The 25,739-nt window shown below is 53.8% G+C and overlaps 1 protein-coding gene across 1 annotated transcript; it reads right to left on the reverse strand.

Moving 5' to 3' along the window:
* Positions 1–416: 416 nt before the first annotated feature.
* Positions 417–23,869, reverse strand: LOC133224896 (ETS domain-containing transcription factor ERF-like). Its single transcript, XM_061376804.1, has 5 exons — positions 23,799–23,869; positions 2,714–2,948; positions 1,911–2,026; positions 771–1,798; positions 417–632 (listed from the first exon to the last, which is right to left on the reverse strand). Exons 1-5 carry the CDS (start codon positions 23,818–23,820, stop codon positions 417–419), a joined length of 1,617 nt encoding a protein of 538 aa, XP_061232788.1. The 5' UTR covers positions 23,821–23,869.
* Between the last annotated feature and the right edge of the window lie 1,870 nt (positions 23,870–25,739).

A 25,739-nucleotide genomic window follows, 5' to 3' on the forward strand; every position in this document is an offset into this window, starting at 1 on the left:
TTGGGCTTGTTCCCACCCGTTTTGGGGTTGTTCCCGCTGATTTTGGGGGAGGTCCCGCCCGGTTTTGGGTGGTTCTCACCCGTTTTGGGGGTGTTTTGTACCCCCCCGCCCCCCCCCCCAAAAAAGTGCCACCTAACGGGGGGAGGGATGTGTAAAACAACAAGAAAGAGGGGAAACCCCCTAAAAACCCTATGGGGGGGCCCCATTCCCTGCATAGAACCCTGCTGAACCCCCCCTTTTTCCCCCCTCTCTTTAAGGGGGGGGCATCCCCCAACTTCCAACCAGCTCCAAGTTGGGGGGGAGTGGGGGGGGCACCCCAAACTGGGGGAGGGGAATGGAAATCCGGTGCGGAGCCCCAAGTTAAGGCAATGGGGACCCCCCCTTTCCCCAAATTCACCCCGCCCCCCCCCCCCCCATTATGAGTCCAGGGAGAGCTGGGCCGTGGCGCGCTGCAGGTCGGTGCTCACCCTCCTGCCCCCCCCTCCTAAATTTGGGGTCCCCCCTTTCCCTTTCTTATCCTCATTGGAATGGGGGGGGAGGGCCCCCCCTTCCTCCCTTTCCCCTTCCCCTCCCCCCCTCCTCCGCTCCTCGCTCCAGCGCCGTTTAAAGCGCAGCTTCAGGGGGACACAGGGCTGGGGGGGGAGGGGGGGAGAAGGGGGCAGGGCCCGGCCCCCTCCCCCCACCCCCCCAATTCCCTCCTCCTCCTCCTCATTGCGGGATGGGGGGGGTTTGAAGACTTCATCCTCCTCCTCCTCCTCCTCCTCGCTCACATCCGTCACCTCCACCGTCTCCTCCTCCGACACCGCCTCCACTTTGATATGGGGGGGCTCCTGCGTCGGGGTCCCCCCCCCACCCCCCCCACTTCGGGGTGATGCTGCTGATGATGGAGGGGGGGGCGGCGCATCCCGGCCTTTATCCCGCTGCCGCCTTCCCGGCGGTGGGGGTTGGAGTTTGAAGGGGAAAGGGGGTTCGGAAGCGGGGGGGTGGGGGTGTGGGGGAGGGGCGGGCGGGTGGGGGTGGGGCAGCAGCAGCCCCGGGCAGGGCAGGAAGGCGCGGGGGCTCAGGTGGTAGCTGTAGACGCTGCGGGTCTGCGCCGCCAGCGCCCTCTGCAGGTCCTCGGGGCTGAACGAGAAGTGGGAGCCCCCCCCCCCCGCGGGGAACAGGGGGCTCAGGGTGGGGGAGGGGACGAAACCGACGTGCGGAGGGGTCAAAGGCAACGCTGGGGACAACGGGGGAGGGGGGAGGAGACCCCCGGCCCCTCCCCCCCCACCACTTCCTCCTCCTCCTCCCCCTCCCCCACCAGCCGGTAACGGGGACCCCGCGAAAGGCGGCGGTGGGGGCGGGGGGGGGTGGGGAGGGGGGGTGTAAAGGCGGAAAAGGGCGTCCGGGGTCAAGCGCGGGGGGTGGGGGTGCGGGGGGAGGGGTCGGAAGCTGCCCCCTCCCCCTGCCGAAAGAGGGGGGAGAGGGGGAGGGGGTAACGGGGGGAGGGGCTCCCCGCCCCCTCCTCCCCCCCCTCCCGACTCCTCGAGCTCGGAGCCGTCGCTGAGGGAGCCGAGGCGGCGCGAGAAGGAGGAGGAGGAGGAGGAGGAGGAGGAAGAGGAAGGGGGGGGCGCGAGGGCGGCTTCCGGAGCATGGGGGGGGAGGGGAGGGGAGAGCCCCTCAGATGCGGTGGGGGAGGGGCCGGCAAGGGACGGGGGGAGGGGGGGGAAGCAAAAATGGGGGGTGCCCCCTCCCCCACCGCCGCCCCCCCCTCCTCCGAGCGAGGGCAGCGGGGGCGCGCTCTGCGGCAGCGGCGGGCCTGTAGGGGGCGGTAAAGCGCGGTTAGGAGCAGAGGGGGCGTGGCTACAGCGGGGGCCACGCCCCCAGCGGAGGCCACGCCCCCCGGCAGAGACCACGCCCCCTAGTGGTACCTGCGAGCCCCACGTCGATGAAGGGGTAATTGACCAGCACCAGCTTGTTGAAGTTGAACTTGTAGGTGAAGCGCTTGCCTTTGGTCTTGTGCAGGATGCGCTTGTTGTAGTAGTACCTATGGGGCAGGGTGTGGGGCAGGGTGTGGGGCTGGGACCCATCCGTGGGCCCCATCGCATCCCGCTGCCCCCCACAGCATCCCCTTGGTCTTGTGCATGGGGCTGCTTGTTGGGAGTGGTACCTGGGGCGGAGGGGGGGATATGGGGCAGGGATGTGGGGCTGAGATCCCCGGTGTCTGTTGTACATGGGAATAGAAAGGTCTGGGGCAGGCAGGTTGTTCCTATGGGGATGGGACTGCTGGGTCCTTTGGATGGGGAGATGTGGGGCTGGGAGCTCCATATCCTTTCAATGGGGAGATATGGGGCTGGGAGCTCCATATCCTTTCAATGGGGAGATATGGGGCTGGGAGCTCCATATCCTTTCTATGGGGAGATATAGGGCTGGGAGCTCCATATCCTTTCAATGGGGAGATAATGGGGCTGGGAGCTCCATATCCTTTCTTTGGGGAGATATAGGGCTGGGAGCTCCATATCCTTTCAATGGGGAGATATGGGACTGGGAGCTCCATATCCTTTCAATGTGGAGATGTGGGGCCCAAACACCTAGGTCCTTTCTATGGGGAGATGTGGGTCTAGCAGCCCTAGATTGCTTCTATAGAGTCCTTCCTATGTGGAACCCATGCCCCTTGTGCCTGCCCTATGGGAGCACCCCCCCATAGCGCCCCATAGCGCCCCATAGCGCCCACCTGAGCGCGCGGCTGAGCTTGTCGTAGTTCATGTGGGGCTTGCACTTCCGCACCCCCCAGAGCCGGGCGACCTCATCCGGGTCCTTGATGACGAATTCCCCGCAGTCCCCCTGCCAGGCGATGAGCTCCCGGTACCGCTCCTGCCGCAGCAGCTCCAGGATGAAGTGCCAGAGCTGGATCTGCCGGGAGCCGGGGCTCGACTCCGCCTTGTACGCCCAGTCCGGGAACGCGAACCCTGCACAGGGATACAGGGATGGAGAGGGATGGATAGGGGTGGATAGGGGTGGATAGGGTGTATAGGGTGTATAGGGGTGGATAGGGGTGTATAGGGTGTATAGGGTGTATAGGGTGTATAGGGGTGGATAGGGGTGTATAGGGTGTATAGGGTGTATAGGGGTGTATAGGGGTGTATAGGGGTGTATAGGGTGTATAGGGTGTATAGGGTGTATAGGGGTGTATAGGGGTGTATAGGGGTGTATAGGGTGTATAGGGGTGTATAGGGGTGTATAGGGTGTATAGGGTGTATAGGGTGTATAGGGTGTATAGGGTGTATAGGGTGTATAGGGTGTATAGGGGTGTATAGGGATGTATGGACATAGGCAGTGCCAGAGCTGGATCTGCCGGGAGCCGGGGCTCGACTCCGCCTTGTACGCCCAGTCCGGGAACGCGAACCCTGCACAGGGATACAGGGATGGAGAGGGATGGATAGGGGTGTATAGGGGTGTATAGGGTGTATAGGGTGTATAGGGGTGTATAGGGTGTATAGGGTGTATAGGGGTGTATAGGGTGTATAGGGGTGTATAGGGTGTATAGGGGTGTATAGGGTGTATAGGGGTGTATAGGGGTGTATAGGGTGTGTAGGGGTGTATAGGGTGTATAGGGGTGTATAGGGTGTATAGGGTGTATAGGGGTGTATAGGGATGTATGGACATAGGCAGTGCCAGAGCTGGATCTGCCGGGAGCCGGGGCTCGACTCCGCCTTGTACGCCCAGTCCGGGAACGCGAACCCTGCACAGGGATACAGGGATGGAGAGGGATGGATAGGGGTGGATAGGGGTGTATAGGGGTGTATAGGGTGTATAGGGTGTATAGGGGTGTATAGGGTGTATAGGGGTGTATAGGGTGTATAGGGGTGTATAGGGATGTATGGACATAGGCAGTGCCAGAGCTGGATCTGCCGGGAGCCGGGGCTCGACTCCGCCTTGTACGCCCAGTCCGGGAACGCGAACCCTGCACAGGGATACAGGGATGGAGAGGGGTGGATAGGGGTGGATAGGGGTGGATAGGGTGTATAGGGTGTATAGGGGTGTATAGGGTGTATAGGGTGTATAGGGTGTATAGGGGTGGATAGGGGTGTATAGGGTGTATAGGGTGTATAGGGGTGTATAGGGGTGGATAGGGGTGTATAGGGTGTATAGGGTGTATAGGGTGTATAGGGGTGTATAGGGGTGTATAGGGTGTATAGGGGTGTATAGGGGTGTATAGGGGTGTATAGGGTGTATAGGGGTGTATAGGGTGTATAGGGTGTATAGGGTGTATAGGGTGTATAGGGTGTATAGGGGTGTATAGGGATGTATGGACATAGGCAGTGCCAGAGCTGGATCTGCCGGGAGCCGGGGCTCGACTCCGCCTTGTACGCCCAGTCCGGGAACGCGAACCCTGCACAGGGATACAGGGATGGAGAGGGATGGATAGGGGTGTATAGGGGTGTATAGGGTGTATAGGGTGTATAGGGGTGTATAGGGTGTATAGGGTGTATAGGGGTGTATAGGGGTGTATAGGGGTGTATAGGGTGTATAGGGGTGTATAGGGTGTATAGGGTGTATAGGGGTGTATAGGGATGTATGGACATAGGCAGTGCCAGAGCTGGATCTGCCGGGAGCCGGGGCTCGACTCCGCCTTGTACGCCCAGTCCGGGAACGCGAACCCTGCACAGGGATACAGGGATGGAGAGGGATGGATAGGGGTGTATAGGGTGTATAGGGTGTATAGGGTGTATAGGGGTGTATAGGGTGTATAGGGTGTATAGGGTGTATAGGGTGTATAGGGTGTATAGGGGTGTATAGGGTGTATAGGGTGTATAGGGGTGTATAGGGTGTATAGGGTGTATAGGGTGTATATGGATGTATGGACATAGGCAGTGCCAGAGCTGGATCTGCTGGGAGCCGGGGCTCGACTCCGCCTTGTACGCCCAGTCCGGGAACGCGAACCCTGCACAGGGATACAGGGATGGAGAGGGATGGATAGGGGTGTATAGGGTGTATAGGGTGTATAGGGGTGGATACAGGTGGATAGGGTGTATAGGGATGGATAGGGATGGATAGGGTGTATAGGGATGGATAGGGATGGATAGGGGTGTATAGGGATGGATAGGGGTGGATACAGGTGGATAGTGTGTATAGGGATGGATAGGGGTGGATAGGGTGTATAGGGGTGGATAGGGATGGATAGGGTGGATAGGGATGGATAGGGATGGATAGGGGTGTATAGGGATGGATAGGGGTGTATAGGGATGGATAGGGTGTATAGGGATGGATAGGGGTGTATAGGGATGGATAGGGTGTATAGGGATGGATAGGGATGGATAGGGGTGTATAGGGTGTATAGGGGTGGATAGGGATGTATAGGCATGGATAGGGGTGTATAGGGATACAGGGATAGATAGGGGTGTATAGGGATGGATAGGGATGCTTGGGGGTGTATAGGGTTACAGGGATGGATAGGGGTGGATAGGGATGGATAGGGTATATAGGGATGGATAGGGGTGTATAGGGATGGACAGGGGTGGATAGGGGTGTATACGGATACAGGGATGGATAGGGATATATAGGCATGGATAGGGTTGTATAAGGATACAGGGATGGATAGCGGTGTATAGGGATGGATAGGGATGCTTAGGGGTGTACAGGGATACAGGGGTGGATAGGAGTGTATAGGAATGGATAGGGACGCTTAGGGGTGTATAGGGATACAGGGATGGATAGGGGTGGATAGGGATGGATAGGGGTTTATAAGGATACAGGGATGGATAGGGGTGTATAGGAATGGATAGGGATGCTTAGGGGTGTATAGGGATACAGGAATGGATATGGGTGGATAGGGATGGATAAGGATGGATAGGGGTGTATAGGGGTATATGTATATATGGGTGAATGCATATATGGGTGCATAAGTGTATGGGTGTATGAGTATACAGGTGTGGGGCTGCATGGCTGTATGGGTATATGCATATATGGGTGCATGGGTGCATGGGTGTATGGGTGTATGGGTATATATGGGTGTATGGGTGTATGGGTATATAGGTATATGGGTGTACGGGTGTATTGGTTTATGGGTGTATGGGTATACAGCTGCATGGGTGTATGGGTATATAGGTATATGGGTAAGTGTATGGCTATATGGCTATATAGGTGTATGGGTATACAGGTGCATGGCTGTATGGGTATATGTGTGTATGGGTGCATGGGTGTATATGGGTGTACAGGTGTACAGATCTATGGGCGCATGGGTTTATTGGGATATGGCTGTATGGGTATACAGGTGTATGGGTGTGCATGTGTATGGGATTATGGGTGTATGGGGGTACAGGTATGTAGGTGTATGGGGGGTATATAGGATAATAGGTGTATGGGTAGGTACATGGGTGCAAGTGTATATGGGTGAACGGGTATATGGCTGTATGGGTGTATGTATATATGGATGTATGGGTATATGGGTGCATGGGTGTATGGGTATAGGGGTGTACGGGTGAACGGACGTATGGCTGTATGAGTGTATGGGTATATGGATGGATAAGTGTATGGCTCCATGGGTGTACAGGTGTACAGGTGTATGGGTATACAGATGTGTGGGTATACGGCTGTGTAGGTGTACAGGTGAACAGGTGTATGGGTATATGGGTGTACAGGTGTATGGATGTATGTGTGGATGGGTGTATGGGTGTATATGAATATGGATGTATGGGTGTATGGCTGTATGGGTGCATGGGTGTACAGGTATATGGCTGCATGGGTATATGGGTATACGAGTGTATTCCTCTGTGAGTGCAGGGCTATATGGGTGCATGGGTATATGGGTGTATGGGTGTAAGTGTATATGGGTTTACGGGTGTATGTGTGCATGGGTGTATAGGTGTACGGGTGTATGGCAGCATGGGTGTACGGGTCTATGGATCTCTGGGTCTAAGGGAGTGCAGGTGTATGTGTCTATGGGTATATGGATGTACGGGTGTGTATGTGGGCATGGATGTACGGGTGTATGGACAGATGTGTATATGGGTGTATGGGTGTATGTATATATGGGTGCATGGCTGTACGTATATAAGGGTGTATGGGTGTATGTATATATGGGTGTACCGGTGTAGGTATATATGGGTGTATGGGTGTAGGTATATATGGGTGCACGGGTGTAGGTATATATGGGTGTAGCGGTGTAGGTATATATGGGTGTATAGGTGTAGGTATATATGGGAGCATGGGTGTAGGTATATATGGGTGCATGGGTGTAGGTATATATGGGTGTAGCGGTGTAGGTATATATGGGTGTATAGGTGTAGGTATATATGGGTGTAGCGGTGTAGGTATATATGGGTGTATGGCTATAGGTATATATGGGTGCATGGGTGTAGGTATATATGGGTGTAGGGGTGTAGGTATATATGGGTGCATGGGTGTAGGTATATATGGGTGTAGGGGTGTAGGTATATATGGGTGCATGGGTGTAGGTATATATGGGTGTAGATATATATGGGTGTAGCGGTGTAGGTATATATGGGTGTATGTTTATAGGTATATATGGGTGTATGGGTGTAAGTATATATGGGTGCATGGGTGTAGATATATATGGTTGTTGGTGTGTAGGTATATATGGGTGTAGGTGTGTAGGTATATATGGGCGTAGGGGTGTAGGTATATATGGGTGTATGGGTGTAGGTATATATGGGTGCATGGGTGTAGGTATATATGGGTGTATGGTTGTAGGTATATATGGGTGCAGGTGTGTAGGTATATATGGGTGTACGGTTGTAGGTATATATGGGTGCAGGGTTGAAGGTATATATGTGTATATGGGTGTAGGTATATATGGGTGTACGGGTGTAGGGGTGTAGGTATATATGGGTGTAGGTATATATGGGTGCACGGGTGTAGGTATATATGGGTGTAGGTATATATGGGTGTAGGGCTGTAGGTATATAAGGGTGTATGGGTGTAGGTATATATGGGTGTAGCGGTGTAGGTATATATGGGTGTATGGGTGTAGGTATATATGGGTGCATGGGTGTAGGTATATATGGGTGTAGCGGTGTAGGTATATATGGGTGTATAGGTGTAGGTATATATGAGTGCATGGGTGTAGATATATATGGGTGTATGGGTGTAGGTATATATGGGTGTAGGTATATATGGGTGTAGGTATATAGGGGTGTAGGTATATAGGGGTGTACTGGTGTAGGTATATATGGGTGCATGGGTGTAGGTATATATGGGTGTAGGTATATATGGGTGCATGGGTGTAGGTATATATGGGTGTATGGGTATAGGTATATATGGGTGTAGGTATATATGGGTGTAGGGGTGTAGGTATATATGGGTGCATGGGTGTAGGTATATATGGGTGTAGGGGTGTAGGTATATATGGGTGCATGGGTGTAGGTATATATGAGTGCATGGGTGTAGATATATATGGGTGTATGGGTGTAGGTATATATGGGTGTAGGTATATAGGGGTGTACTGGTGTAGGTATATATGGGTGCATGGGTGTAGCTATATATGGGTGTAGGTATATATGGGTGCATGGGTGTAGGTATATATGGGTGTATGTTTATAGGTATATATGGGTGTATGGGTGTAGGTATATATGGGTGCACGGGTGTAGGTATATATGGGTGTAGGGATATATGGGTGTATGGATATAGGAATATATGGGTGTATGGGTGTAGGTATATATGGGTGCATGGTGTAGGTATATATGGGTGTAGGGGTGTAGGTATATATGGGTGTATGGGTGTAGGTATATATGGGTGCATGGGTGTAGGTATATATGGGTGTATGGGTGTAGGTATATATGGGTGTAGGGGTGTAGGTATATATGGGTGCATGGTGTAGGTATATATGGGTGTAGGGGTGTAGGTATATATGGGTGTAGGTGTGTAGGTATATATGGGTGTAGGGGTGTAGGTATATATGGGTGTAGGGGTGTAGGTATATATGGGTGTATGGGTGTAGGTATATATGGGTGTATGGGTGTAGGTATATATGGGTGTAGGTGTGTAGGTATATATGGGTGTGAGGGTGTAGGTATATATGGGTGCATGGGTGTAGGTATATATGGGTGTATGGGTGTAGGTATATATGGGTGTAGGTGTGTAGGTATATATGGGTGTAGGGGTGTAGGTATATATGGGTGTAGGGGTGTAGGTATATATGGGTGTATGGGTGTAGGTATATATGGGTGCAGGGGTGTAGGTATATATGGGTGTACGGTTGTAGGTATATATGGGTGCAGGGTTGAAGGTATATATGTGTATATGTGTGTAGGTATATATGGGTGTATGGGTGTAGGGGTGTAGGTATATATGGTTGTATGGGTGTAGGTATATATGGGTGCACGGGTGTAGGTATATATGGGTGTAGGTATATATGGGTGTAGGGCTGTCGGTATATATGGGTGCGTGGGTGTAGGTATATATGAGTGCATGGGTGTAGATATATATGGGTGTATGGGTGTAGGTATATATGGGTGTAGGTATATATGGGTGTACGGGTGTAGGTATATATGGGTGTAGGGGTGTATCTATATTTGGGTGCATGGGAGTAGGCATATATGGGTGCAGGGGTGTAAGTATATATGGGTATATGGGTGTAGGTATATATGAGTGTAGGTATATATGTGTGCAGGTATATATGGGTGTAGGGCTGTAGGTATATATGGGTGTAGGTATATATGGGTGCAGGGCTGTAGGTATATATGGGTTTATGGTTGCAGGTATATATGCGTGCATGGGTGTAGGTATATATGGGTGCATGGGTGTAGGTATATATGGGTGCATGGGTGTAGGTATATATGGGTGTAGGTGTGTAGGTATATATGGGTGTAGGGGTGTAGGTATATATGGGTGTATGTAGGTATATATGGGTGCAGGGGTGTAGGTATATATAGGTGTATGGTTGGTGGTATATATGGGTGCAGGGGTGTAGGTATATATGGGTAGGGGTGTAGGCATATATGGATGCAGGAGTGTAGGTATATATGGGTGTAGGTATATATGGGTGTAGGTATATATGGGTGTAGGTATATATGGGTGTAGGTATATAGGGGTGTACTGGTGTAGGTATATATGGGTGCATGGGTGTAGGTATATATGGGTGTAGGTATATATGGGTGCATGGGTGTAGGTATATATGGGTGTATGGGTATAGGTATATATGGGTGTATGTATATATGGGTGTAGGGGTGTAGGTATATATGGGTGCATGGGTGTAGGTATATATGGGTGTAGGGGTGTAGGTATATATGGGTGCATGGGTGTAGGTATATATGAGTGCATGGGTGTAGATATATATGGGTGTATGGGTGTAGGTATATATGGGTGTAGGTATATATGGGTGTAGGTATATAGGGGTGTACTGGTGTAGGTATATATGGGTGCATGGGTGTAGGTATATATGGGTGTAGGTATACATGGGTGCATGGGTGTAGGTATATATGGGTGTAGGTATATATGGGTGTAGGGGTGTAGGTATATATGGGTGCATGGGTGTAGGTATATATGAGTGCATGGGTGTAGATATATATGGGTGTATGGGTGTAGGTATATATGAGTGTAGGTATATATGGGTGTAGGTATATATGGGTGTAGGTATATAGGGGTGTACTGGTGTAGGTATATATGGGTGCATGGGTGTAGGTATATATGGGTGTAGGTATATATGGGTGCATGGGTGTAGGTATATATGGGTGTATGGGTGTAGGTATATATGGGTGAATGTTTATAGGTATATATGGGTGTATGGGTGTAGGTATATATGGGTGCATGGGTGTAGGTATATATGGGTGTAGGGGTGTAGGGATATATGGGTGTATGGATATAGGAATATATGGGTGTATGGGTGTAGGTATATATGGGTGCATGGGTGTAGGTATATATGGGTGTAGGTGTGTAGGTATATATGGGTGTAGGGGTGTAGGTATATATGGGTGTAGGGGTGTAGGTATATATGGGTGCATGGGTGTAGGTATATATGGGTGTAGGGGTGTAGGTATATATGGGTGTATGGGTGTAGGTATATATGGGTGCAGGGGTGTAGGTATATATGGGTGTACGGTTGTAGGTACATATGGGTGCAGGGTTGAAGGTATATATGTGTATATGGGTGTAGGTATATATGGGTGTATGGGTGTAGGGGTGTAGGTATATATGGGTGTATGGGTGTAGGTATATATGGGTGCACGGGTGTAGGTATATATGGGTGTAGGTATATATGGGTGTAGGGCTGTCGGTATATATGGGTGCGTGGGTGTAGGTATATATGAGTGCATGGGTGTAGATATATATGGGTGTATGTGTGTAGGTATATTAGGGTGTAGGTATATATGGGTGTACGGGTGTAGGTATATATGGGTGCATGGGTGTAGGTATATATGGGTGTAGGGGCGTAGGTATATATGGGTGTAGGGGTGTATCTATATTTGGGTGCATGGGAGTAGGCATATATGGGTGTAGGGGTGTAGGTATATATGGGTGTAGGGGTGTATCTATATTTGGGTGCATGGGAGTAGGCATATATGGGTGCATGGGTGTAGGTATATATGGGTGTACGGGTGTAGGTATATATGGGTGCATGGGTGTAGGTATATATGGGTGTAGGGGCGTAGGTATATATGGGTGTAGGGGTGTAGGTATATATGGGTGTAGGGGTGTATCTATATTTGGGTGCATGGGAGTAGGCATATATGGGTGCATGGGTGTAGGTATATATGGGTGTAGGGGTGTAGGTATATATGGGTGCATGGGTGTAGGTATATATGAGTGCATGGGTGTAGATATATATGGGTGTATGGGTGTAGGTATATATGGGTGTAGGTATATATGGGTGTAGGTATATAGGGGTGTACTGGTGTAGGTATATATGGGTGCATGGGTGTAGGTATATATGGGTGTAGGTATACATGGGTGCATGGGTGTAGGTATATATGGGTGTAGGTATATATGGGTGTATGGGTGTAGGTATATATGGGTGTAGGTGTGTAGGTATATATGTTTGTATGGGTGTAGGTATATATGGGTGCATGGGTGTAGGTATATATGGGTGTATGGGTGTAGGTATATATGGGTGTAGGTGTGTAGGTATATATGGGTGTAGGGGTGTAGGTATATATGGGTGTATGGGTGTAGGTATATATGGGTGTAGGGGTGTAGGTATATATGGGTGCGTGGGTGTAGGTATATATGAGTGCACGGGTGTAGATATATATGGGTGTATGGGTGTAGGTATATATGGGTGTAGGTATATATGGGTGTACGGGTGTAGGTATATATGGGTGTAGGGGTGTAGGTATATATGGGTGCATGGTGTAGGTATATATGGGTGTATGGGTGTAGGTATATATGGGTGTAGGTGTGTAGGTATATATGGGTGTAGGGGTGTAGGTATATATGGGTGCATGGGTGTAGGTATATATGGGTGTATGGGTGTAGGTATATATGGGTGTAGGTGTGTAGGTATATATGGGTGTAGGGGTGTAGGTATATATGGGTGTATGGGTGTAGGTATATATGGGTGTAGGGGTGTAGGTATATATGGGTGGTGGGTGTAGGTATATATGGGTGTATGGGTGTAGGTATATATGGGTGTAGGGGTGTAGGTATATATGGGTGTAGGGGTGTAGGTATATATGGGTGCATGGGTGTAGGTATATATGGGTGTAGGGGTGTAGGTATATATGGGTGTAGGTGTGTAGGTATATATGGGTGTAGGGGTGTAGGTATATATGGGTGTAGGGGTGTAGGTATATATGGGTGTATGGGTGTAGGTATATATGGGTGTATGGGTGTAGGTATATATGGGTGTAGGTGTGTAGGTATATATGGGTGTAGGGGTGTAGGTATATATGGGTGTATGGGTGTAGGTATATATGGGTGTATGGGTGTAGGTATATATGGGTGCATGGGTGTAGGTATATATGGGTGTAGGGGTGTAGGTATATATGGGTGTATGGGTGTAGGTATATATGAGTGTAGGTATATATGGGTGCAGGTATATATGGGTGTAGGTATATATGGGTGTAGGGGTGTAGGCATATATGGGTGCAGGAATGTAGGTATACATATGTGTAGGGGTGTAGGTATATATGGGTGCATGGGTGTAGGTATATATGGGTGCATGGGTGTAGGTATATATGGGTGCATGGGTGTAGGTATATATGGGTGTAGGGGTGTAGGTATATATGGGTGTAGGGGTGTAGGTATATATGGGTGTATGTAGGTATATATGGGTGCAGGGGTGTAGGTATATATGGGTGTATGGGTGTAGGTATATATGGGTGCGTGGGTGTAGGTATATATGGGTGTATGGGTGTAGGTATATATGGGCAGGAGTGTAGGTATATATGGGTGTAGGTATATATGGGTGTAGGTATATATGGGTGTAGGTATATATGGGTGTAGGTATATAGGGGTGTACTGGTGTAGGTATATATGGGTGCATGGGTGTAGGTATATATGGGTGTAGGTATATATGGGTGCATGGGTGTAGGTATATATGGGTGTAGGGGTGTAGGTATATATGGGTGCATGGGTGTAGGTATATATGGGTGTAGGGGTGTAGGTATATATGGGTGCATGGGTGTAGGTATATATGAGTGCATGGGTGTAGATATATATGGGTGTATGGGTGTAGGTATATATGGGTGTAGGTATATATGGGTGTAGGTATATAGGGGTGTACTGGTGTAGGTATATATGGGTGCATGGGTGTAGGTATATATGGGTGTAGGTATACATGGGTGCATGGGTGTAGGTATATATGGGTGTAGGTATATATGGGTGTAGGGGTGTAGGTATATATGGGTGCATGGGTGTAGGTATATATGAGTGCATGGGTGTAGATATATATGGGTGTATGGGTGTAGGTATATATGGGTGTAGGTATATAGGGGTGTACTGGTGTAGGTATATATGGGTGCATGGGTGTAGCTATATATGGGTGTAGGTATATATGGGTGCATGGGTGTAGGTATATATGGGTGTATGTTTATAGGTATATATGGGTGTATGGGTGTAGGTATATATGGGTGCACGGGTGTAGGTATATATGGGTGTAGGGATATATGGGTGTATGGATATAGGAATATATGGGTGTATGGGTGTAGGTATATATGGGTGCATGGTGTAGGTATATATGGGTGTAGGGGTGTAGGTATATATGGGTGTATGGGTGTAGGTATATATGGGTGCATGGGTGTAGGTATATATGGGTGTATGGGTGTAGGTATATATGGGTGTAGGGGTGTAGGTATATATGGGTGCATGGTGTAGGTATATATGGGTGTAGGGGTGTAGGTATATATGGGTGTAGGTGTGTAGGTATATATGGGTGTAGGGGTGTAGGTATATATGGGTGTAGGGGTGTAGGTATATATGGGTGTATGGGTGTAGGTATATATGGGTGTATGGGTGTAGGTATATATGGGTGTAGGTGTGTAGGTATATATGGGTGTAGGGGTGTAGGTATATATGGGTGCATGGGTGTAGGTATATATGGGTGTATGGGTGTAGGTATATATGGGTGTAGGGGTGTAGGTATATATGGGTGTATGGGTGTAGGTATATATGGGTGCATGGGTGTAGGTATATATGGGTGTATGGGTGTAGGTATATATGGGTGTAGGTGTGTAGGTATATATGGGTGTAGGGGTGTAGGTATATATGGGTGTAGGGGTGTAGGTATATATGGGTGTATGGGTGTAGGTATATATGGGTGCAGGGGTGTAGGTATATATGGGTGTACGGTTGTAGGTATATATGGGTGCAGGGTTGAAGGTATATATGTGTATATGTGTGTAGGTATATATGGGTGTATGGGTGTAGGGGTGTAGGTATATATGGTTGTATGGGTGTAGGTATATATGGGTGCACGGGTGTAGGTATATATGGGTGTAGGTATATATGGGTGTAGGGCTGTCGGTATATATGGGTGCGTGGGTGTAGGTATATATGAGTGCATGGGTGTAGATATATATGGGTGTATGGGTGTAGGTATATATGGGTGTAGGTATATATGGGTGTACGGGTGTAGGTATATATGGGTGTAGGGGTGTATCTATATTTGGGTGCATGGGAGTAGGCATATATGGGTGCAGGGGTGTAAGTATATATGGGTATATGGGTGTAGGTATATATGAGTGTAGGTATATATGTGTGCAGGTATATATGGGTGTAGGGCTGTAGGTATATATGGGTGTAGGTATATATGGGTGCAGGGCTGTAGGTATATATGGGTTTATGGTTGCAGGTATATATGCGTGCATGGGTGTAGGTATATATGGGTGCATGGGTGTAGGTATATATGGGTGCATGGGTGTAGGTATATATGGGTGTAGGTGTGTAGGTATATATGGGTGTAGGGGTGTAGGTATATATGGGTGTATGTAGGTATATATGGGTGCAGGGGTGTAGGTATATATAGGTGTATGGTTGGTGGTATATATGGGTGCAGGGGTGTAGGTATATATGGGTAGGGGTGTAGGCATATATGGATGCAGGAGTGTAGGTATATATGGGTGTAGGTATATATGGGTGTAGGTATATATGGGTGTAGGTATATATGGGTGTAGGTATATAGGGGTGTACTGGTGTAGGTATATATGGGTGCATGGGTGTAGGTATATATGGGTGTAGGTATATATGGGTGCATGGGTGTAGGTATATATGGGTGTATGGGTATAGGTATATATGGGTGTATGTATATATGGGTGTAGGGGTGTAGGTATATATGGGTGCATGGGTGTAGGTATATATGGGTGTAGGGGTGTAGGTATATATGGGTGTATGGGTGTAGGTATATATGGGTGCATTGCTGCATGGGTGTAGGTATATATGGGTGCACTGGTGTAGGTATATATGGGTGTAGGTATATATGGGTGTAGGTATATAGGGGTGTACTGGTGTAGGTATATATGGGTGCATGGGTGTAGGTATATATGGGTGTAGGTATACATGGGTGCATGGGTGTAGGTATATATGGGTGTAGGTATATATGGGTGTAGGGGTGTAGGTATATATGGGTGCATGGGTGTAGGTATATATGAGTGCATGGGTGTAGATATATATGGGTGTATGGGTGTAGGTATATATGAGTGTAGGTATATATGGGTGTAGGTATATATGGGTGTAGGTATATAGGGGTGTACTGGTGTAGGTATATATGGGTGCATGGGTGTAGGTATATATGGGTGTAGGTATATATGGGTGCATGGGTGTAGGTATATATGGGTATGGGTGTAGGTATATATGGGTGAATGGGTATAGGTATATATGGGTGTAGGGGTGTAGGTATATATGGGTGCATGGGTGTAGGTATATATGGGTGTAGGGGTGTAGGGATATATGGGTGTATGGATATAGGTATATATGGGTGTATGGGTGTAGGTATATATGGGTGCATGGGTGTAGGTATATATGGGTGTAGGTGTGTAGGTATATATGGGTGTATGGGTGTAGGTATATATGGGTGTAGGGGTGTAGGTATATATGGGTGCATGGGTGTAGGTATATATGGGTGTAGGGGTGTAGGTATATATGGGTGTATGGGTGTAGGTATATATGGGTGCAGGGGTGTAGGTATATATGGGTGTAGGGGTGTAGGTATATATGGGTGCAGGGGTGTAGGTATATATGTGTATATGGGTGTAGGTATATATGGGTGTATGGGTGTAGGGGTGTAGGTATATATGGGTGTATGGGTGTAGGTATATATGGGTGCATGGGTGTAGGTATATATGGGTGTAGGTATATATGGGTGTATGGGTGTAGGTATATATGGGTGCAAGGGTGTAGGTATATATGGGTGCATGGGTGTAGGTATATATGGATGTATGGGTGTAGGTATATAGCAGGGTGTAGGTATATATGGGTGTATGGGTGTAGGTATTTATGGGTGCATGGGTGTAGGTATATATGGGTGTATGGGTGTAGGTATATATGGGTGTAGGTGTGTAGGTATATATGGGTGCATGGTGTAGGTATATATGGGTGTAGGGGTGTAGGTATATATGGGTGTAGGGGTGTAGGTATATATGGGTGTATGGGTGTAGGTATATATCGTGCATGGGTGTAGGTATATATGGGTGTATGGGTGTAGGTATATATGGGTGTAGGGGTGTAGGTATATAGGGGTGTATGGGTGTAGGTATATATAGGTGTATGGTTGGTGGTATATATGGGTGGAGGGGTGTAGGTATATATCGGTGTAGGGGTGTAGGTATATATGGGTGTAGGGGTGTAGGTATATATGGGTGTAGGTATATATGGGTGCATGGGTGTAGGTATATATGGGTGCATGGGTGTAGGTATATATGGGTGTATGGGTGTAGGTATATATGGGTGCAGGGGTGTAGGTATTTACGGGTGTAGGGGTGTAGGTGTATATGGGTGCATGGGTGTAGGTATATATGGGTGTAGGGCTGTAGGTATATATGGGTGCATGGGTGTAGATATATATGGGTGTAGGGCTGTAGGTATATATGGGTGTAGGTATATATGGGTGTAGGTATATATGGGTGCAGGGGTGTAGGTATATATGGGTGTAGGGGTGTAGGTATATAGGGGTGTATGGGTGTAGGTATATATGTGTGCATGGGTGTAGGTATATATGGGTGTAGGGGTGTACGTATATATGGGTGTATGGGTGTAGGTATATATGGGTGCATGGGTGTAGGTATATATGGGTGCAGGGGTGTAGGTATTTACGGGTGTAGGGGTGTAGATATATATGGGTGTATGGGTGTAGGTATATATGTGTGCATGGGTGTAGGTATATATGGGTGCAGGGGTGTAGGTATTTACGGGTGTAGGGGTGTAGATATATATGGGTGTATGGGTGTAGGTATATATGTGTGCATGGGTGTAGGTATATAGGGGTGCAGGGGTGTAGGTATTTACGGGTGTAGGGGTGTAGATATATATGGGTGTATGGGTGTAGGTATATATGTGTGCATGGGTGTAGGTATATAGGGGTGCAGGGGTGTAGGTATTTACGGGTGTAGGGGTGTAGATATATATGGGTGCATGGGTGTAGGTATATATGGGTGCATGGGTGTAGGTATATATGGGTGCATGGGTGTAGGTATATAGGGGTGCAGGGGTGTAGGTATTTACGGGTGTAGGGGTGTAGATATATATGGGTGCATGGGTGTAGGTATATATGGGTGTATGGGTGTAGGTATATATGTGTGCATGGGTGTAGGTATATAGGGGTGCAGGGGTGTAGGTATTTACGGGTGTAGGGGTGTAGATATATATGGGTGCATGGGTGTAGGTATATATGGGTGCATGGGTGTAGGTATATATGGGTGCATGGGTGTAGGTATATATGGGTGTAGGGGTGTAGGTATATAGGAGTGCATTGGTGTAGGTATATATGGGTGTATGGGTGTAGGTATATAGGGGTGTATGGGTATATGGGTGCATGGGCACACAGGGCAGATTGAAGCCTGAGCTCGTGAACTCTGGATGGGCACAGGGACACAGGGATACCTGGAGACATGGATTCATGGATACCTGGATATACGGGTACATGGATTCATGGATATAGGGATTCATGGATATACAGATACATGGTTATAGGGATTAATGGATATAGGAATTCATGGGTACACGGATTCATGGATATACGGATACATGGATTCATGGATATATGAATTCATGGATACAGGAATTCATGGATACATGGATATAGGGATTCATGGATATACGGATTCATGTATTCATGGAGATGGACGCAAAGGAATGGACCCAACAAGATGGGACCCAGGGATACAGGGACACAAACAGGGATACAGGGATGCAGGGATACAGGGATACAGGGATGCAGGGATACAGGGATACAGGGATGCAGGGATACAGGGGTACAGGGATGCAGGGATACAGGGATGCAGGGATACAGGGGTACAGGGATACAGGGATACAGGGATGCAGGGATGCAGGGATACAGGGATGCAGGGATACAGGGGTACAGGGATACAGGGATACAGGGATACAGGGATGCAGGGATACAGGGGTACAGGGATACAGGGATGCAGGGATACAGGGATACAGGGATGCAGGGATACAGGGGTACAGGGATACAGGGATACAGGGATGCAGGGATGCAGGGATACAGGGGTACAGGGATACAGGGATACAGGGATGCAGGGATGCAGGGATACAGGGATGCAGGGATGCAGGGATACAGGGATGCAGGGATGCAGGGATACAGGGATGCAGGGATACAGGGATACAGGGATGCCTGGAGCAGCATCCCCCCTACCAGGGCAATGTGGGGCAGGGAGCGACGGCCCCCCCCGATCCTGTCTGGGGGGCACCGCTGTGGGACTGTGTCCCATGCTGTTCTCTATGGGGCACCACTTATGGGGCTGTGCCCCACACTCTTGTCTATGGGGCACCCCTATGGGGCTCTCTGGAGCTGCTCACATGGCTGAGTGCTCAGTGCTGATGTGGGGCAGCACTTGGGGGGCCAGACCCATGGACAGCCAAGCTATGGGGCAGCACTTGGGCGTCAGACACCCTGTCCCCCCCCCATGTGGGGGGGAGGGGCCGTGCCAGGCCCGGACGGGTCAGGGCTGAGCTCAGCGCCCACAACAAGGGCCCTTTGTGTGGGGCCCACAACCCCCCCCTGCCCCATAACCCCCCCTGCCCCATAACCCCCCCTGCCCCATAACCCCCCCCTGCCCCATAACCGCCCCTGCCCCATAACTGCCCCCCACCCCATAAGCCCCCGACCCCATAACCTCCTCCTGCCCCATAACCTCTCCTGTGCCCCATAACCCCCCCTTGCCCCATAACCCCCCCCGCCCCATAACCCCCCCCTGCCCCATAACACCCCCTGCCCCACAAGCCCTCCCCATACAGCCCCATGCTCCCATCTACGGGGTGTCTCTATGGGGCTGTGCCCCACGCTCCCATCTATGGGGCGTCTCTATGGGGCCGTGCCCCACACTCCTGTCTACGGGGCGTCTCTATGGGGCCGTGCCCCCCACTCCCGGCTATGGGGCGTCTCTATGGGGCCAGGCCCCACGCTCCCGTCTATGGGGCGTCTCTATGGGGCCAGGCCCCATGCTCCCGTCTATGGGGCATCTCTATGGGGCCAGGCCCCATGCTCCCGTCTATGGGGCAACTCTATGGGGCCGTGCCCCACACTCCCGTCTATGGGGCGTCTCTATGGGGCCGTGCCCCACACTCCCGTCTATGGGGTGTCTCTATGGGGCCGGGCCCCACACCCGCTATGGGCCCCGCACATCAATAATGCATCAGCTGCGATGATCTCACCCCCCCCACGGGATTGGGGGGGGGGGGCGGCCCCTCCCCCCCATCCCAGCCCCTCCCCCCCCGTTGCCAGGCAACCGGAGACGCTAAAAATAACCCCCCGGGGGAGGCGCGTGCAGAGCCCCCAACCCCTCCCCCCCCCCGGAACGGGGATGGAGCCGCAGAACGGCCCCTGCCCCATAGCGGGACCCATAGAGGGACCCATAGAGGGACCCATAGAGGGACCCACAGAGGGACCCATAGTGGGACCCATAGAGGGACCCATAGCGGGACCCATAGAGGGACCCATAGCGGGACCCATAGCGGGACCCATAGAGGGACCCACAGAGGGACCCACAGAGGGACCCATAGAGGGACCCATAGAGGGACCCATAGAGGGACCCATAGAGGGACCCATAGAGGGACCCATAGAGGGACCCATAGCGGGACCCATAGCGGGACCCACAGAGGGACCCACAGAGGGACCCATAGAGGGACCCATAGCGGGACCCATAGAGGGACCCATAGCGGGACCCATAGAGGGACCCACAGAGGGACCCATAGAGGGACCCATAGCGGGACCCATAGAGGGACCCACAGCGGGACCCATAGAGGAAACCATAGAGGGACCCATAGCGGGACCCACAGAGGGACCCACAGAGGGACCCATAGCGGGACCCATAGAGGGACCCATAGAGGGACCCATAGCAGCACCCACAGAGGGACCCACAGCGGGACCCATAGAGGGAACCATAGAGGGACCCATAGAGGGACCCACAGCAGGACCCATAGCGGGACCCACAGAGGGACCCACAGCGGGACCCATAGAGGGACCCATAGCCTGCACCCATGGACATGGGAACCCCATAAACAGTGCCCCATAACCAGCAGCACCCCATAACCTGCACCCCATAACCGGTGCCCCCTGTACAATGGCATCCCATAACCAGCACCCCATGGACACAGGTGCCCCATAGCCAGCACCCCATGGACACAGGTGCCCCATAACCAGCGTCCCATGGACACAGGTGCCCCATAACCAGCACCCCATGGACATAGGGCACCCCATAACCAGCATCCTATGGACATGGGGCACTCCATAGCCAGCAACCCATGGCCACAAGTGCCCCATAACCAGCACCCCATAGACATGGAGCACCCCTTAAGCAGCACCCCATAACCAGCACCCTATGGGCATGGGTGCCCCATAACCAGCACCCCATGGCCACGGGGCACCCCATAACCAGCACCCCATGGCCATGGGGCACCCCATAACCAGCACCCCATGGCCACGGGGCACCCCATAACCAGCACCCCATGGCCACGGTGCACCCCATAACCAGCACCCCATGGCCATGGGGCACCCCATAACCAGCACCCCATGGCCATGGGGCACCCCATAACCAGCACCCCATGGCCATGGTGCACCCCATAACCAGCGCCCCATGGCCACGGGGCACCCCATAACCAGCACCCCATGGCCATGGTGCACCCCATAACCAGCACCCTATGGGCTCGGTTGCCCCATAACCAGCACCCCATGGCCACCGGGCACCCCATAACCAGCACCCCATGGCCATGGGGCACCCCATAACCAGCACCCTATGGGCACGGGTGCCCCATAACCAGCACCCCATGGCCATGGGGCACCCCATAACCAGCACCCTATGGGCACGGGTGCCCCATAACCCCCCCCCCCCGGCCTCGTGCCCCAGGTGGGGGAGGGGCGCACCCCCAACCCCTCCCCCCACACACACTCAGGGCCCTGTTCTCGCTAATTGGGGCCGGGGGGGGGGAGGGGGGGCCGGGATGTGACGTCAGCGGCGCCACGGCCCCGTCAATGGGGCCACTGTGTGCGGCGGGAGCCCCCCCCCCTGCCCCATAGCGGGGGAGGGGGGCAGGGGTCCTGCTCCGTGGCTGCCCCATAGGGTCCCAGCGTCCTGCCCCACAACCAAGGGGACCTGGTGTGCAAGCCCCACAGCTGCCCCATAGCAGGGAACCTGGGGGTCCAAGCCCCATAGATGCTCCATAGAAAGGAACCTGGGGGTCCAAGACCCATAGATGCCCCATAGCAGGGAACCTGGGGGTCCAAGCCCCATAGATGCCCCATAGAAGGGAACCTGGGGGTCCAAGCCCCATAGATGCCCCATAGCAGGGAACCTGGGGGTCCAAGCCCCATAGATGCCCCATAGCAGGGAACCTGGGGGTCCAAGCCCCACAGATGCCCCATAGCAGGGAACCTGGGGGTCCAAGCCCCATAGATGCCCCATAGAAGGGAACCTGGGGGTCCAAGCCCCATAGATGCCCCATAGCAGGGAACCTGTGGGTCCAAGCCCCATAGATGCCCCATAGCAGGGAACCTGGGGGTCCAAGCCCCACAGATGCCCCATAGCAGGGAACCTGGGGGTCCAAGCCCCATAGATGCCCCATAGAAGGGAACCTGGGGGTCCAAGCCCCATAGATGCCCCATAGCAGGGAACCTGTGGGTCCAAGCCCCATAGATGCCCCATAGCAGGGAACCTGGGGGTCCAAGCCCCACAGATGCCCCATAGCAGGGAACCTGGGGGTCCAAGCCCCATAGATGCCCCATAGAAGGGAACCTGGGGGTCCAAGCCCCATAGATGCCCCATAGAAGGGAACCTGGGGGTCCAAGCCCCATAGCTGCCCCATAGCAAGGAAACTGTAGGTCCCAGCCCCATTGCTGCCCTATAACCAGACTCCCAAGCCCCATAGCAGCTGCCCCACACCTCCAAGCCCCCCAAGTGTGGGCTGCACCCCCTCAATGACTCATCCCAGCACCCCCCGCGCTCCGCCCCCGTACCCCAGCCCCTCCCCCACCTTTACTCCCCCGCCCCCAACTCCCAACTTATGGGTCCGCCCCACACTTATGGGGCAGCACCGGGGGCCCTCCCCTCCCCCACAAACCGCGTGGGCGGGGCCGGGGGCGGGAGGGGGCGGAGCCAGGGCGGGGGTGGGGGGAGGGGACAAAGTTGGGCTCCGGCCGGATTCCAATGGACCGGGGTGGGGGGGAGGGGGAGGAGCGGGAGGGGGGAGGGGCAGGCAATGCCCATATAAGGCAACGCCAATTAGCGCCCCCCCTCAAGCCGCCCCCTCCCCCCCCGTTAAAAACACACAACGTGGCAGCGCCCCTCCCCCACCCAACACAGAGCGCGCGGGGGGGGGGGGCGTGCCCACCCCCCCCCCACCCCCCCTCCCTCCCCCCGGCTCCCTCCCCCACGTGGGACGCAACAGGTTCCCGCGAAACTCGGACCGGACTCAATGGGGGGGGGGGGGGGGGGGGGGGAGGGGGTGGTGTCACGTGGGTTGTCCCCCCCCTACAATGGGGGGGAATGTGGGGAGGGTCACGTGGGTGGCGGAGGTGGGGGGAGGGGGAGAGGAAAGTTTGCGGTTGGGGGATGGGGGGGGGCAAAGTTCTTCCGCCCCCAACATTGGGGTTCCCCCCCCCCCAAATAACTTTGCCCCTCCCCCCACCCCCCCTTGGCGCGCGCTTTTGAAGGGGGGGTCCGGGAGGGGGCGGGATGGGGGGGGGCCGCAGTCCCCACCTGCGTCCGCCGGAGTCTTCATGGCTCCGCGCTGCCGCCGCCGTCGCGCTCGGCCCCCCCCCTCCCCTCCCCCCCTCCCCTCCCTTCCCCCAGGCCACGCCCACACCCGGCCCCCCAAGCCCCGCCCCCAACCCACGCCCCTCCCCCTCCCTCGCGCCGCGTCGCCATGGAAACGGAGCCCCGCCCCCTCCACCCCGCCCCCGTTCAGCGCAACCGGTTGGGAGGCGGGGTCTTAAAGGGGCCGCGCGTGGGAAACGGAGGGGAGGGGGCGGGGTTTAAGCGGGCCCCTCCCCCTCCCCCACCCGCTTCGGCTGATGCAACCAAAGGGGGGTGGTCACGTGGAAGGCCCCCCCCCACCTCCATGGCGCCATCCCCCTCCCCCCCCCGGCTATAATTAACCTCATTAATAATTAATGACACCACATCCCCTCCTCCACCCCCCCCCCGCCCCGCTTTGGCGGGAAGCTGGTGGCGCGACAGGCGCCGAAGCCCCGCCTCCGCCTGGCGCCATGGCGGGAAACTGAGGCAGACCGCGGGAGGGGCGTGGCTACGTCGGAGGGGGCGTGGTTACGTGAGGGGCGTGGCCACGCGGGTCCAGCGTGTCACACACCCCACCCCCCCCTTCCCCCCCACCACCCTTCTAGGCCCCGCGATTGGTCAGCTCCGGCGCCCAATGGGAGCGAGCCTCGGTGACCTCATCGCTCGGCCACCCCGGCTGCGGATTGGCCTCGGCGGGCCCCGCCCCTCCTGTCCCCACGTGGGGGGCGGAGTGGGCGTGGCCCGCCGGCCGGCGCGGCCGCTGATTGGCCGCTGGCGGCGGCGGCTCCGCTGTTGCTGAGGGGAAGCGCGGCGGGCCCGGGCCGGGGCCGGACGGGAGCGGCCGCGGGTGAGCTCATCAATATGCTAATGAGATGCAAATCGCGACCCCGCGCCTTTCTCCCCCACCCCCTCCCAGCGCGGGAAAGGCCCCGGGGTCCCCGACCCCCCCCTTCACCCCCCCCGCCCCCCACCGCGACTTGGACCGGGCCGGGCCCCGGGGGGGGAGGGGTGGGGTGTGAAAGGGGGGGGGAGGGCCGACTGAAAAGGGGGCGGGACCTGCGCGGGGCACGCCGGGAAGTGGAGTCCTGCTGGCCATGGCCGCGGCCTACAGCTCCCGGCGTGCTCTGCGCGCAGGGCGCGCTGGGAGTTGTAGGCCGCAGGCGCCGCGGTCTCCGCTTAGGCCGCGGGTTCGCCTCCCGCGCGGACTACAACTCCCGGCGTGCCCCGCGCGCGGCGCCAGGTAAACAAGCCCCGGCCGCTCTAAGCCGCGCCCTTCTCCGCTTCTTATTGGCTACTGTACGCGCGGCCCCGCCCACCGCCGCTTCCTATTGGCCACTGTCAGCGCCGCTCGGGCGGGGGAGTGGGCGGGCAGGCCGGTGTGTTTCCGCGCCGCGCTGATTGGCTGCGGGAGCCGCCCGTCACGCGGTTTGTGGGCGCTGATTGGCTGGCGCCGCCAGCTGCTCCGGGTTCATTCACCATTTTGTCGCCTGGAGTAAAGGGGGCTCCGGAGCGGCCGCGGAGGGGGCGCAGGTACAGGATGGGGGGGGGGGGCACCCCAAAAACAGGGGTCAAGGGGGGGTCAGCGCCCATAGGGGGGCGGGGCGGGCATGGCGGGACACGTGGGGGGGGGGGTCGTGACGTGTCAGCCCCGGGAGGGGGGCGGACCCCCCCTTAAAGTGATGCCCCCCCCCCCGTTTGGACGCGACCCCCCCCGTTTGGGTTGACCCACGTGGGGGGGGGTGTTAATGGGGGGGGTGTGACATGGGGGTCCGCCCCCCCCTTGAGGTGTCAAAGGTGGTGTCACCCCCCCAACACGGTTTATTGGGGTGCGCCCCCACCCCACATCTCCCATTCACTTCCCATATCCCATGGGATGGGGGTGTCCAGACCCCCCACATCCCA

The sequence above is a fragment of the Neopsephotus bourkii genome, unplaced genomic scaffold (genome assembly GCF_033783945.1).
Source record: "Neopsephotus bourkii isolate Nb327-2 ecotype Australia unplaced genomic scaffold, CSIRO-AGI_Nbou_v1 NB_1739, whole genome shotgun sequence".
NCBI lineage: Eukaryota > Metazoa > Chordata > Aves > Psittaciformes > Psittacidae > Neopsephotus > Neopsephotus bourkii.